Raw genomic sequence first — 13,831 nt, 5'->3', positions numbered from 1 at the left:
ATGCCTGTGCAGCTGGTACCAGTGCCGCCCAGTTGCTCTACATCACTGGTCTTTTCCAAAATATTGAAAACCAACACAGAGAGGGCGTGTGGCAAATGTTTATTAACACGCCAGACCAAAAACACATCTAAAACTTAAAGGCGCGTTAATGGGTGTTCATCATTTGTTAGTTTTCGACACACGTGAATAAGGCCTAAATCCTCGTTCACACCATCACGTTCTGCGCATGCGCAACAAATGCGGGGGAAAAACACGCACTTTGATACTCACTCACGGGCACGTTAAAAAAAACTTGCAACGCGCTTGTGGTGACATTATGAATTAATGGCACCCCAAATGCAGCCAGGCAAGTGCATGGGAAAAAAGTGGGGCGCATGTAGCAGTATTTTCTACATGAGCTACTTTCTGGCATTTGTCATTGGTGCAGGCATCTATTGAAATTGATGAGGACGCGCTGCAAACATGGGAAAAACATCCGCAAACGCACGTCACCGCAACGCGCATTCACGGAATGCGATAGACTAAATGGGGCCTAAAAGTCATGCAGGGATTACACAATAAAAAATATTATGTTAATGAATATTGAGCAGACATGTTGCTGGATCTAAATATATATTTAACAAATGAAAATATATAATGTGATCAGTACTACTTTTTTTTAAAGTATCACTTATTCTGATTAATAATAAACTTAGGACTCCATCACATTCATTCTAGGGGTCCATTTATTCTATTAGCACAGATTCAGAACTGCCCAGTGTTTCAGGAAAGTTGGGAATTCATCATGTGCACTTGTTAAAGGAATAACTTTACCCTAAATACAGTATTGTGCAGTTTTGGATCTGCGAGGATTAAATAAATAATCCATGAATGAGGTGATATGCTCCCAGGTTTATTTGGTCTGATATTATGAAATTATTCCAAAATTGGAACGCCTGGGCTCCTGGTGAGCTGCTTATTAATAGAATATGTGTTTTGGGTTTAGATACACTTTAACTGGCAGATAACACTAAACATGCTTTATTCTAGAAAATAACAAGAAATGAATGAACATATTTGAATTATCTGTGTGATATTTGCCAAGCAATCTCAGTAGACAAAGCGTGTTGTATTATTAACTATGTGAAGGTAATTTCCTTGTATGAACCTGTATTCCTAACCCTTATCTTATTGTTTTGTAGCGGTGCTTGGAGTGCAGCATTTTTCAAGCAGAACAGAGGATAATGAAGATGGACAAGATGGAGTGGACCTTAGAAGTAAATCTGTTTATTATATAATTTCATGTAACTGTGCAGAAAATTGAATGATTTGCAACATGGTGATCTGATCACTGTTGCACTGTGTATTACCAAAGACCAGCACTAAGCCACGGTCACTCATGACCAGGTGCAGTCATCGACCAATTGGTTATATACATCCACAATAATAGAAAGGAAGGAGCAGAACACTTCTTGTGCCTAAAGAAGAACCAGGATTTTTTGAAATTAACCCTTGCAGTGGGGATACCTCCACAATGCCAGGGATAACCACTCGCCTTGGTCTAGTGGCAAAAATAAAGAGGAAATACTCACCTGTTCCTTGGTCTTGTGGCATTGACCACTCACCTCCCCGCCTCGGCTGTGGTATGCCCCTCGGTGTCCTCATGTCTAATGGTCTGCATTAGGCCTACTGACGTCACAGGTCCTGAGACCGTTGGAGCCCTAATGGTCTGCATTAGGCCTATTGATGTCACAGGTCCTTAGACCGTTGGAGCCCTAATGGTCTGCATTAGGCCAATTGAAGTCACAGGTCCTTAGACCGCTGGAGGCCAGGGCAGAAGAGACTGCAGGAACTGCTCTAGCAGCCAGGCAAGACTGAGGATCGGTGAATATCTCTTATTTATTTTCGTCCCCTAGACAAAACGAGCACCTAATGCTTGTAGTGCTGGGGTAGCCCCACTTCAAGGGTTGATTTTAAAAAATCCTGGAGTTTTTCTTTAAGAAGGGATATACTGTCTGCAAATGGCTATTTTCAATTTTTATATATATTCGTTATTCCTTGACTGTCTTTGGGGTCTATTTATCAAGGTTTTTCCAAAGATTCACACAGCTTTTACCCGAGATTCGCCCATTTTCACATGAGATTCATTTAGATGGCTGAATGAAAGGCACGTGAAACATGGGTAAATCCATTGATAAATAGACCCCTTTGTGTTCAGGACAGTAATACATGTTATACTTAAATAGGAATCATCAGTTTTCTCTGTCATGTAAATCTGGTAATTACTTATCCTTGATATTTATTTATGCAACTTTCTGCTTCTTCTGAGTAGCTGAGTTTGTTGTATCAGTGCAGCAATAGTACCAGTCATAGGCATATTCACCTGATCTTATTATAATCAATTTCAGACGTTGTCAAAGCTGAAAAGGTGAAACCGGCATTTGATGACCCCCCAAACCCAACCAATGTAGAAGAGAGTTTGCAGAGGATAAAAGCCAACGATCCTTTCCTTCTTGATGTTAATCTGAATAACATAAAGGTAAGTCTCAGCAAAGTGGAATCATTTGAACATTTTGTCTATATTTACAGGTAGGTGGAGAATACTAGACACGTGCACCGGCAAAACATTTTGATTCGGATTTTGCGTTATTTTGTTTTTCGGGATTCGGGTCCGAAAGTCAATTTGTTTCGGGATTCAGATTCGGACTAAATTCGTTAGCGGTAGTCTGTACGAATGTTTGTTTCGTTCGTTTAGTTGCAGCTAGGACATTTAAAAAACTTTTTTATGTCAATTTGCTGCAATGAAAATTCGTCCACAAACGACAATTTGTACAGACTACAGCTAACGAATTTCATTCGTCATTTCTGTTATTCGGAAATTCGGATACAACCGAATCTCCCAATAACGCAAATTCGTCCCGATAAACAAATTTTTCTGAAACGAATCGCACACGTCTAGAGAACACTACTTATTATATTCCCATGCAAACCCATTGTATGCTATTAAAGGTCAACTCCAGACACCGAAACTGTAAAGTACAAATAAATAATCTTTTTTTTGGATATATCTACTGCTAGCCAGTAGTAGATATATGAAAAACATTTAAAAAAATAAACCAGCGCTGGCGGGATTGCTGTATACAAGTAGAAAGGAAGGAGATGATCAGGTCAAGAGGCATCATTTAACCCCTTCATGACTGAGGCCCTTTTTTCATTTTTTGCACCCATGTTATATTCCACATTTTAGGCCTGAAAATGACTTAAAACCCCCCAACATTATATATTTTCTGAATGCCAAGACCCTATAGAATAAAATGGTGGTAGTTGCAAATTTTTATGTTGCGCAATATTAGCGCAACTCCTTATTAAACCCCAACATTTAGTGAAAAATTTAATTTAATGCCCCAAAACACAACAAAATACCAATTTTTTAAATGACATATAAAACATGAGGTTACAACGAGTACAACGATACCCTAAAAGTCACAGAGGATAAAAATCCTCTCTGTGTGCACCAAATGCCTTGGCTTACCCAGATATAACCTTGTAAAATTAGCAGTGACATAATTGTGCTGCACATAACCTGTGCAGGGAGCCAAGCTGTGGGAGGGATCGGGCAGGCCCCACCCACTATAGGCTGCCTGTAGAAAAATATACAGGAGGGGGCAGATACAAGAGCAGCAGTGGATAGTCTTTCTTATAGGAAGCGCCTGTACAGAGGGAAAGTTTCACACTGGGGTACTGTACAGATCTGAAAGAAAATTCACAAAGCACACCAAGATTCAAGTAATAATATACATGCCTCTTGTATTAAAGACAATATTTGCTTATTCTGGAGTTCAGCTTTAAACCTTCGGCAATTCCTTTGTCATGTTTAGTTGTTAGGTGCAAACTGTTAAGAACCTTACTATATATGATGTATATGCTATGCCTAAAAGTATTAGTAACTCTTTCCTAACAGCCAGGCAAAAGCATAGAAGTCCAATTTAACCATTTGGTTCATTTGTAAATGAGCTGATTAACCTGTCACTTGGTCAGAAAGACTGCATTCTATATCTAAAACCTTGATAAGCAATGGGCTGGAGTTTTATTTAAAACCCTCCTTGACCGGGTAGGCAGTTAGTTCTTCCTGATGCAAGATGGAAGTGTTCTTATATTTCAGAATATGATCCAAGTATTAAATGACTGGAGAAAGTTGCCCCTCTCTGATTTATCACAGCCATTATCAGAGAAAGATTGTACTGACAAAGAAGTGTTTAATAAATAATGAATTGTCAGATGATCACTGTCCAATGACATCTGTTGGTACAAGCTTCCAGTTGTCTTTACCAATTTTATATATGTTGAAAATGCATCAGTGTCTAAACTGCCTTTTAAATGCAAATGAATACATGTTTACTTCTTCAAAACCTAAAATTGGCCATAAACTGGTCAAATTTCTAGAAATCAGTGCCCCTCTGTTTGACCAAAATCGATTTTTCAATTGACCTTTGTTGAAGGAGCTGGCTCGAAAATTCTCGGCCGCGCAATGACTGCAGCCAATCACTGTTCAGGTATCCAGACAGCGGCACACCCACCACTGTCAGATAACAGTAGCCTGTGGGGGGGCTCCTTTATCTACACTGCTTAGTATGGATGGGGGGATTAGGCCAGCTGAACAAGACAAGATGATCAGTGCCAGCCTTTGTGTCTGAGTGTCCAGAGGTGGGAACGATTTACAAACTATCACTTTTATTTATGTTTCTGTACAGAAAACACTGTGCAAGTATGTATTGTGCTACCAGATATCCACCAATGGGTCTGATTTACATGGATTCTGTCTCACAACCTCTCTGTCACAAATGTCTTTCTATGCTTGAATGTTATATTACCTGCAAATTACAAAACTATCACAGATTGTGGCCACGTTAGCCACAAAACTTCATATGAAGGTAAAATGCGGTTGTCTGCCAATAACTATATTTGTTATGCACTTTAGAACATTCCGATACCAACACTTAAAGAATTTGCAAAAGCTTTGGAATCAAATACCCATGTGAAGTCTTTCAGCCTTGCAGCATCAAGAAGTAACGATCCAGTAGCTGTAGTAAGTCACTACATATATTAAAGCATATCTGAAACCAAGAACATTAATGTATTATATATATTGCTCCTAAACAGCCCATAGCTAAGGTGGCTGCATTAGTTCTCTATTGTTTCCTTTATTTTTACCTGTGATCCTGCCAGTAATACACTTCCTGTCCTAGGGTGATACCTATCACCAACCATACTGTATCCATGGAGGAGCAACCTTGTCACATGGACTATAGGAAATTCCCCTCTGTCTCCCTCTCTTTAAGGGGGAGCATGTTTGGTAGTCCACATATATAGCTGGGAATAATGCTAACTGATAAGAGTGCAGCACAGGCAGAGAGCACAGGGAAATAGCTCATAAGACGTCTGGTATAATCAACAGGTATTTTTCAAAAAGGAGCAAATAAATACGAGATGTTAGTTAAAGTTCACACACACTATTTTGATGATTTAACTGTATCCTCACAGCATTATCATATATATATATCTATATATCTATAGATATATATATTAGAGGTGCACCGAAATGGAATTTTTAAAACCGAAACGAAACCGAAATAAAAAAAAATGTCAGGCCGAAACCGAAACCGATACCGAAAATGTTTTTTATTTTTATTTTTTCAATTTTTGTAAATATTTTTATTTTATAAACTTTTAAATTGTTTTATATTTATTTTTATTTATTAATTCATTTTTTATTAAATATTTTTATTTTTTACTTTACTTTTAGGGGCTTTGGGGAAATATTAGGGGTCTAAACAGACCCCTGATATTTCCCTTTTAAAATAGAAAAAGAGATTGAGAACACAGAGTCCTCAATCTCTTTTTCTGTGTCCCCTGTTATCAATGAACAGGAATCCTCTATGAGTGTTCCTGTTCATTGATAACATGAGTACATGGCATGTTTACTATAACTACAATTATGAATGAATGGGGGTGATGTAGATCACTCCCATTCATTCATAATTGAGGATATAGTTAACATACCATATCCTCAATTATGTACAAACACTCAGCGATCACTGATCGCTGAGTGTGTGTATCTTGCTTTTCTCTCTGACAGCTGTCACAGGAGGCTGATCGAGCCGTGTAGAGAGGAAAGCCCAGCCTCCTGTGACAGCGATGTCTCCGCCCACACACCGCTCTGCCGGACTGTGATAGGCGGCTGAGCGGTGTGGGAGGAGAGATGCCGCAGCTCACAGTGCTCTCGTCCTGACTCCTGCAGCGCTCGGCGGCTGTCACTTTCTTTTCTCTCCGCTGGAACAGCGCCCAGTGGGGAGAAAAGAAACCAGGGATGACCCGATGTATCGGCCGAAACAGGGCTCTTTTGGCATTATGCCAAAAGTGCCATTTTCGGCCGATATGTTACGGCGGCCGATATATCGGTGCATCCCTAATATATATATATATTATAGTAAAAGGTTTTGCACTTAAATATATTAGATTGGAAGTCAAGGCGCTTTTTTTTTCACCTGTAGATTCTGGCATTCATGGTGATAATTTCCTATAGGAGCTTTAAGGGTGTTGTGATTATGTGACTTTACTGTGAGAAGTACATGTACACCTTTTATAAACTATTCCCCCCCACCCCCCTCCACAGAGGTCTATATTTCAGCTGAGGCCTCCTGTGCTGTCTTCAGCTTGGCCAGTTAAAATCTAGTGCCAGGCTGCCCACATCTGTGCACCAACATTCCTTAAACGTGAATAGGACTTACCCATATTGCAGGAAAAACATCCTATTTAAGTCTATCCAGCCCTTGATCTCGGTGTGGAAACAGTGGTCTCTTTGGAGAGGTCCAACACGCCCCTGCTGAGTCAGAACTATAGCTCTGCAAACAGCTGTCTGAATATGATAAACGACAGGAAAGATTCGTCCATCCATGCTGTTTAGTGTGGATTGGGGGAATCAAGTGATATCTAGCTGTGTATGACTAGCTTCACTTCTCCTGCCTTCTCCAAACTCTTCACCCTTTAGTGAATAACCCTGTTAATCTTATCAGTTGCTCTGACTATCCTTTTATTTCTCCCTCTTTTTAAATACATCATCCCTACTGTAGTAGCTGTAGTTTTTATGGATTTTGTGACCATTGCTGGAATAAAAAAAGCAAAGAAATCTATATCTGCCTGAATAAGACCTAATAGCCTTGTCATTTGAAAGGCTTTTGCAGATATGCTGAAAGTGAACAAAGCATTGAGAAGTCTTAACGTGGAAACTAACTTCATAACGGGAAGTGGAATCCTGGCTCTTGTGGAAGCCCTGAAAGAGAATAAGATCCTATCAGAGATCAAAATTGCCAATCAGGTAAATGTGTAATCATTTATTTAGCATGTTGGTATGTAAAAAGGAGTTTGCAACAGCTCACATGCGTTTTTCTGTGCACAGAGACAGCAGCTGGGGACTGCCGTGGAGATGGAAATTGCTGAGATGCTTGAAGGGAACCCAGCAATTCTGAAATTTGGATATCAGTTTACACAGCAAGGTCCAAGGACCAGAGCAGCAGCAGCCATTACAAAGAATAATGACATAGGTGAGTCTCTAAAGTGATATTATTACCAGGACAGACTACTGAGCAGTATAGCTGTGGGTAACATTAGATATCAATTTCTGCCTTGCTAATATCAACAGAAGTCAGGCATCAGGTCTAGGACATTCTACTCTTCTTGTAGACTACAACACATTTTGCACATGTTTACCATATAGTCTAACAAATATATCTGTATATGTATTTATCATACTATCATACTATACTTGCATTTCAGTAACTTATTCACAATTTGAACAAAACCCAGGTATCTATTTAAATGTACTTTATGATAGACAAAAACGATCATCTAAACGTAATAAATCTTAACTGTGTGTAAAATAGTTAGTACATCCAATGCTGATATTTCAGAAGAATTAAACTACCCTTTTTATTAGGGATGCACAGATACCAAGTACTGTACTTGACACAAGTACAAGTACCGACACTTAGGAGGCCAGCTGTCATTTTTAAGGAGCACTGGCTATGGGTTTGTGCATCCATGTTTTAATGTATGACTTGTTTTATATATACTGTGTGTATGTAGGACTTTTACTTACCTGATCATCTTCCCCCGGCAGTCGGTGTGCTCACCTCTTTCACCACTGCTCCTGCTTATGGACTGCCTCTCTGCATCCTCATGTATAATGCAGGGATATGGGTCCTGCATTTACGCGATTACCTCAGTGGGACTCCAAACGCCGAGTGCAGGGGGAAGAGGCTGTGGGAACGGGGATCAGGTAAGTAAAAGTCCTTTACACAGGTCCCCTAGACATAAACGAGCAGATTACCCTTGCAGTTTGGGTAGCCCCACTGAAAGAGGAGGTTCCCCCCTCCTCCCCCCAGAGATAGGCTTTTATTATTATTATTATTATACAGGATTTATATAGCGCCAACAATTTGCTCAGCGCTTTACAAAATAGTGGAGTACAGTTACAATACAATTTACAATAAAATACAGTTTCAGAACAATAGGGTTAGAAGGGCCCTGCTTGTGAGAGCTTACAAGAGTAAGGCAGGACTTGAGCGCTTGTTAAGAGGGTCAGCAGACTGCAGACATGACACTGTATAAAGAAAGGGGCTAAGATATACCATTGGAAGCATGAGGCAGTATTTAAGAAGTTGGTATAAATATAATGGCAAATACTGTGATAGCTTGCCGCATCTTTGTACACTTCTATTCCAAGCCAAGTGTTCAGTCCAGCTTTCTGAGTCATCCCAAATGTATTTCTAGATTATGTCAAAGGGAAAGAGGAACTTTCCCTCACTAGCAGCTTCCAGTTCTAATTTTAGTGAAGTAACAGAACTATTACTTTTCCTTCTATGTCGTTTTTGTATAAAATAGAGCTGGCACTTCCATAATCCTACTAGCTGGGCAAATCATTTGGACTGTGCTCCCAATGACTGCCATCCTGTACATCACTCCTTAGCAGCTGTGTGTAGAGAATTGAGTGAAGCAGCACAGATTAGTACATCACATTCTGGTAGCATAGCATGGGTGCTGAAATCGGATGGCATACCATTTAGCAGAAGAAATTGTAATGGGTCTTTAAAGCATTCTGTGCTCTCAGTGATGGACTGGCATCTCATACATCAGGCCTTAGCAGCTGTCTGTAGAATAGTGTACAATAGTATTGCACAATGATAGCTTAGCGTGGATGTTGAATTAGGATAGCACACAATTTAGAAGAGGAAATTGGAGGGAAAGTGTAGCACATTTAAACTGTACTCTTAGTGATGGACTGGCATCTCATACATCACTTCTCATTAGCCTTGTCTAAAGTATTGAATGAAGAAACACAGAACAGTGTATCTGATAGCTAAGGATAGATGCTGAATGAGGGTGTCCCTTTATTTAGCAAAAGAAAGTGGGGGAAATCTGTAACTATGCCTGTGTAGACCAGATAGGGCTTTTAGTCAGTATTTACCAAGTATCAGTGACCTTTTCCAAAATCCGTTTAATGGCAATTGAACTTCACTTCCCCCCTTCTGATTTTTGTTTTAACCCCTCTTACTTTTTGTGCTGTTGTCCTCAATTCTTATACTCACCTGCCCAGTGGATTCAATGTAATCCCGCTATGATCCCATGTTCAGGTAACACAGCCAGCGTCCTGCACTGCCATCTTCATGCTCCTCAGTCGTCAGGAGCTGGCTGCCTCGTCTGAGCTAGTAAACAAACAAAACATTCCTTTTTTAATAGTTTAGTGAGTGAGGGTTGCAGTGGGTTAGAGTAAAGGTCTGCTTTAAATGCTATGGTATTACTTGATAGTCTTGCCAGCTATAGATATATGAATGCTGCCCTTGCTGACCTGTGCCTGTGGAATTATGTTGACTTTCTGGCTTTAGTGTGTTCTGTATTACAAAGCTATGATAAATACACCACATGCACAGTCAGGGTGACTCCTGAACTCCTGATCTGCATACTTGTTCTGGACCATTGGCTTAGAAACCATTGAATCTGGAGAGGCACCATGGCAGGCATTTTCAGAAGGAGGCCAATGGCAGCCTACACTTTTTTTAAAGGCAGGTTTCCCTGAATTGCTCTTAGCTTTCTAAGTCTCAGGGAAGCTGAAAGGAGTTCATAGGTGCACAGTGTTCAACTCTGCAACACAACCATGTTTTTTAGCAGTATATTACCCATGCAGTAGCTGCATCTGTCTTTCAGTACGATTGGATTTTCCTGGCTAACAGATGTTGTTGCTCTCGTTAGGATGAGGCTAGGGGTATATATACATTCATGCTTATCTATGCACTGATGGGTTAAAAAAATTCTCCTTGAGGCCAAACCATTCACACATGTCTGATCGACAGAACACTGTCAATGCCTTATATGTTGTATATACCTCCTTATATATGTGCTTTCATCCCAGACCTTGAGCTCCCTCTTGTGGAATCTATTAGACTTATACAATAATACAATTCCATGAAATCTACAGATCTTAAAGGAGAACTATGAAGCGAGTGCTCATAGTTCTAGCCAACCTGTGACAATGAGACTGTCACAGGTCGGCTCAGTAGATCGGGAAGTGAGCGAACACATACCGGCGTTCGCTCACCTCTCGATCCTGTCACAGCTCTCTGCCGTGACAGGGGAGGGGCTGGATTCCCCCCTCCCCACTCCAATCCGCCAGCGCTGACTGGAAGGAGGGGGCGGGTACAGCTGGCTCTGCCTCTAGATAGGCAGAGCCAGCTGTCACTCACGCAGCTGGGCGGATCCAGACATAATTGTCGGGATCCGCTTCAGATGCGGCGTCTCAGTATACCGCGTAGCTCGTGGTATACTGAGCTTAGGGTGACGGGAGGACGCTAGTTTGTGTCCTCCCATTACCCTAAGCCCTAACCCTAACCCCATAGTTCTCCTTTAATCTTTGATATTTCATAGCTAGTGCTAGTTTTTAATATATTTTCTACATTGATGACTTTGATACAGCACAAAATATATTCGGGGGGCTCAGCGTTTTAAGAATAGAGACATTTTGTGGAAGAGGACAGAGGCAGCTAAATAAGAATTACTGTTTGACTCATTGCTAACATTATTGCTGCTAGCAGAATACCTACCAAAGCAGCCCATATGATGTATTTTTACCAAAAACACAATAGCTCACACAATGTTTAACAATAAAATGCTATGCAAACACAAATGTGAATATCCCACCAATGCTTAGAAGGCAGTATAAAATCATTATGTTAAGTTTAATCATTTGATTTATGTAAGGGTAGCCACCAAGAAGGAATAACAGGAGCTGCCAATGTCAACCTGGCACTCTTAAAGAGACTCTGTCTCTTTGTTCTTTCAGGGCAAAGTGACAGGTTCTCTTGTATAAACAACCCCCCTACCCACTGATATTTGCCTTTCCTGGGCTCTCGCACTGCTACATTCCTCTATTAGAGTCCGGAGTCCAAACCCAGTGTAAGCTTCGAGTCTCATGCTGTTGCAGCTTATACAGGGTTACCTTCTTCCTCTTCTCCATAACGTGACAGTATTTGGGCATGGCGATTGGCTGCTCAGGCCCAAGCACTGCATCCTGGGAGGAGGTCACATGGTATTCCGTAACCAGAAGGATGGGGTATTTACTGAGGATTTACAAAGAGCGGCAGGAAACCGCAGCAGGAAACCGCAGCAAATATGTGTGTCATCGGGTAGGGGGTTCTTCTTACAAGAAAACCTACAACTTTGCTCTAATTGGCCAAAATGACAGATTGTCTTTAGCTATCTAGTCTATTAGTAGATCACTTTCCTGGAAAAGCACACAGATCAGGAGTCCACTCGTTTTGGGACAGTAACTAGTTGTAATGCAAGGATAAAGACAAAACAATATCAAGCCATGTCAACAATAGCCATTCTTATATATCTGCATGTTTGTGCACGTGTATGGCATCAGCTATTTACATAAAGTACATCTTTCAGGTTTAATTCGTTATATATAACAGTTGTGTATAGAAAAATAACCATTGTATGTGTCACTTTTATTTTAACTTTGCTGTTCTATTGATCTATACTTATCCATCTGTTCTCTTTGGTATGACATGTATCGGTTTTTCTTTATCAATGACGTGCAGATGCTGATTCTTTCTTAGTAATGACCCCCCTTTATCTCTGCAGTTCGTCAGAAACGAGTTGAAAGGGAACATCAATAAGTTGGGAGGAGATGAAGATACAGAAGACACCTCTGTTTAGAGGAAAGGGAATCACAGTTGTAAGATTGTGAAAGCTGCACTATGAAGGCAGTCTTATTGGACTACTTTGCATTGTTGGTTTTACAAGATTCCATGTTAGTCAGAGCACTATTAAAGGGACATTGAGGGAAATATTATCCAAATACCTGCACTTCTCACCATTGCTGACCCAGTGCGGATTGTACAGACATCCTGTGGTGTAAAATGCATGGTGGTTTCATTGTTGGGTCACTTACTTGATAATTATGTTGCCAATCTTAAGGTGCTGTCATGTGACCATGTTTGTTACGTACATAGAATTGCTGTCATGCATTTTCATATATCATGTATAAGCTAGGGCAGTTTCTTAATCTATTTTTACATTTGTTCATGTTTTAGGAGAGCAGAAAGATAACACACACTTAGAAATGCGGGGTTTCTAGTTCCTCTTGGCTTACTATTTGCATGCAACGGATACATTGACAGAGGCAGCCAAATAAGAATGAGTAGATAATAGAAACATCATTGCTGACAGCAGTAGAATCACTGCCATGCCAGTCCTGATGGCGCAGGATATTCAAGGGAAGAGCAAAGCCATGTGCTTGTTCCCTCTGTCTGGCATGAGAAAATCAGCTCCTTCAGCTCTTTTGATACTGCCATCAATCTATTTATAATGAAATCCTAAGAAAAGTCTGGGAGCAGTAAGGAGATTCGTTTGGTATTGAGACCTGGAAAATGTCCTATTCTTTCTTCCATAGTAAATGTGCCACCCATAAATGATCCACTGTCCACCCCCCTCCCCATTGGTCAGTGTCTAGTGCCAGTTCTGGAAAATGGATAATAGCCAAATACAGTCAAGTTCATTTATTTAGTGTCAATAAACAGTGAAAACTAATTTACACCTAAATGTTTAAAACTAACACACATTTTCTGTGCTCTCCCTTACATGCATTTTAATGCAAAATAAGGCATTTTAAATTGTAACTGCACCTTTGGTACAGTTACAGTTATATTGTAGGATGCGCATCCTCAGACCACTTGCCAGTCTTCTATTCACGCTTCCTTGAAGCCGGACAAACTACGTTGTGATTGAATGGAGAATACACAGCACATGCGCTGCGGGCACAATTTGTATTAACCGTTGAAGTGGGGCTAGCCCCACACTGTAAGGATTACCTGCTCGTTTTCATCTAGGGAGGAAAATAGAAAAGTTACGCTCCCCAAATCCTCAGAGACAACTCTTAGCTCGGTCCTTCCAGTCTCTCTTCCCTTCTGTGGCAGCGGTCTAAGATCCCTGAGTCATCACGTTATATACACAGTGTATAGGACTTGAGGATGCTGAGGGACTTACCATCGCTGCAGTGTAGATGGAGGGATCCTGGGAGGAGCGCTCTCATAGTTGACCAGCTTGGAAGATTGAGTGAGTATAACTTTGTTATTTTCCTCCCTAGACCAAAGCAAGCAGTTAACCCTTGCAGTTTGGGGGTAGCCCCTCTGCAAGGGTTAATTTACAAAGTTTAATGGGCATTATCTCACTAGATCAGGGTCAAGTAAGTATAAGACTGGCAAGGGGTGTCTGGGGGCAACCTACATTTTAAGTC

The 13,831-nt window shown here is 40.6% G+C and overlaps 1 protein-coding gene across 2 annotated transcripts in view; it reads left to right on the top strand.

Annotated features, from left to right (window-relative positions):
- The window catches only part of LOC108804353 (tropomodulin-2-like), a 59,919-nt gene extending 47,275 nt beyond the window's left edge, over positions 1-12,644 (top strand). For both annotated transcript variants that reach the window (XM_018576060.1, XM_018576061.1), the window contains exons 6-11: positions 1,182-1,256; positions 2,388-2,518; positions 4,958-5,065; positions 7,211-7,354; positions 7,436-7,580; positions 12,178-12,644. In XM_018576060.1, the coding sequence (XP_018431562.1) occupies positions 1,182-1,256; positions 2,388-2,518; positions 4,958-5,065; positions 7,211-7,354; positions 7,436-7,580; positions 12,178-12,212 (638 nt within the window). In that variant the 3' untranslated portion in view covers positions 12,213-12,644. The remainder of the gene's footprint in view (positions 1-1,181; positions 1,257-2,387; positions 2,519-4,957; positions 5,066-7,210; positions 7,355-7,435; positions 7,581-12,177) is intronic.
- The last annotated feature ends 1,187 nt before the right edge of the window (positions 12,645-13,831 follow it).

Source organism: Nanorana parkeri, unplaced genomic scaffold, assembly GCF_000935625.1.
Source record: "Nanorana parkeri isolate BGI_ZX_2015 unplaced genomic scaffold, ASM93562v1 scaffold55, whole genome shotgun sequence".
Classification (NCBI taxonomy): Eukaryota; Metazoa; Chordata; class Amphibia; order Anura; family Dicroglossidae; genus Nanorana; species Nanorana parkeri.
The sequence above is the reverse complement of the archived record's forward strand: the minus strand, read 5'-3'. Positions and strand labels throughout refer to the sequence as shown.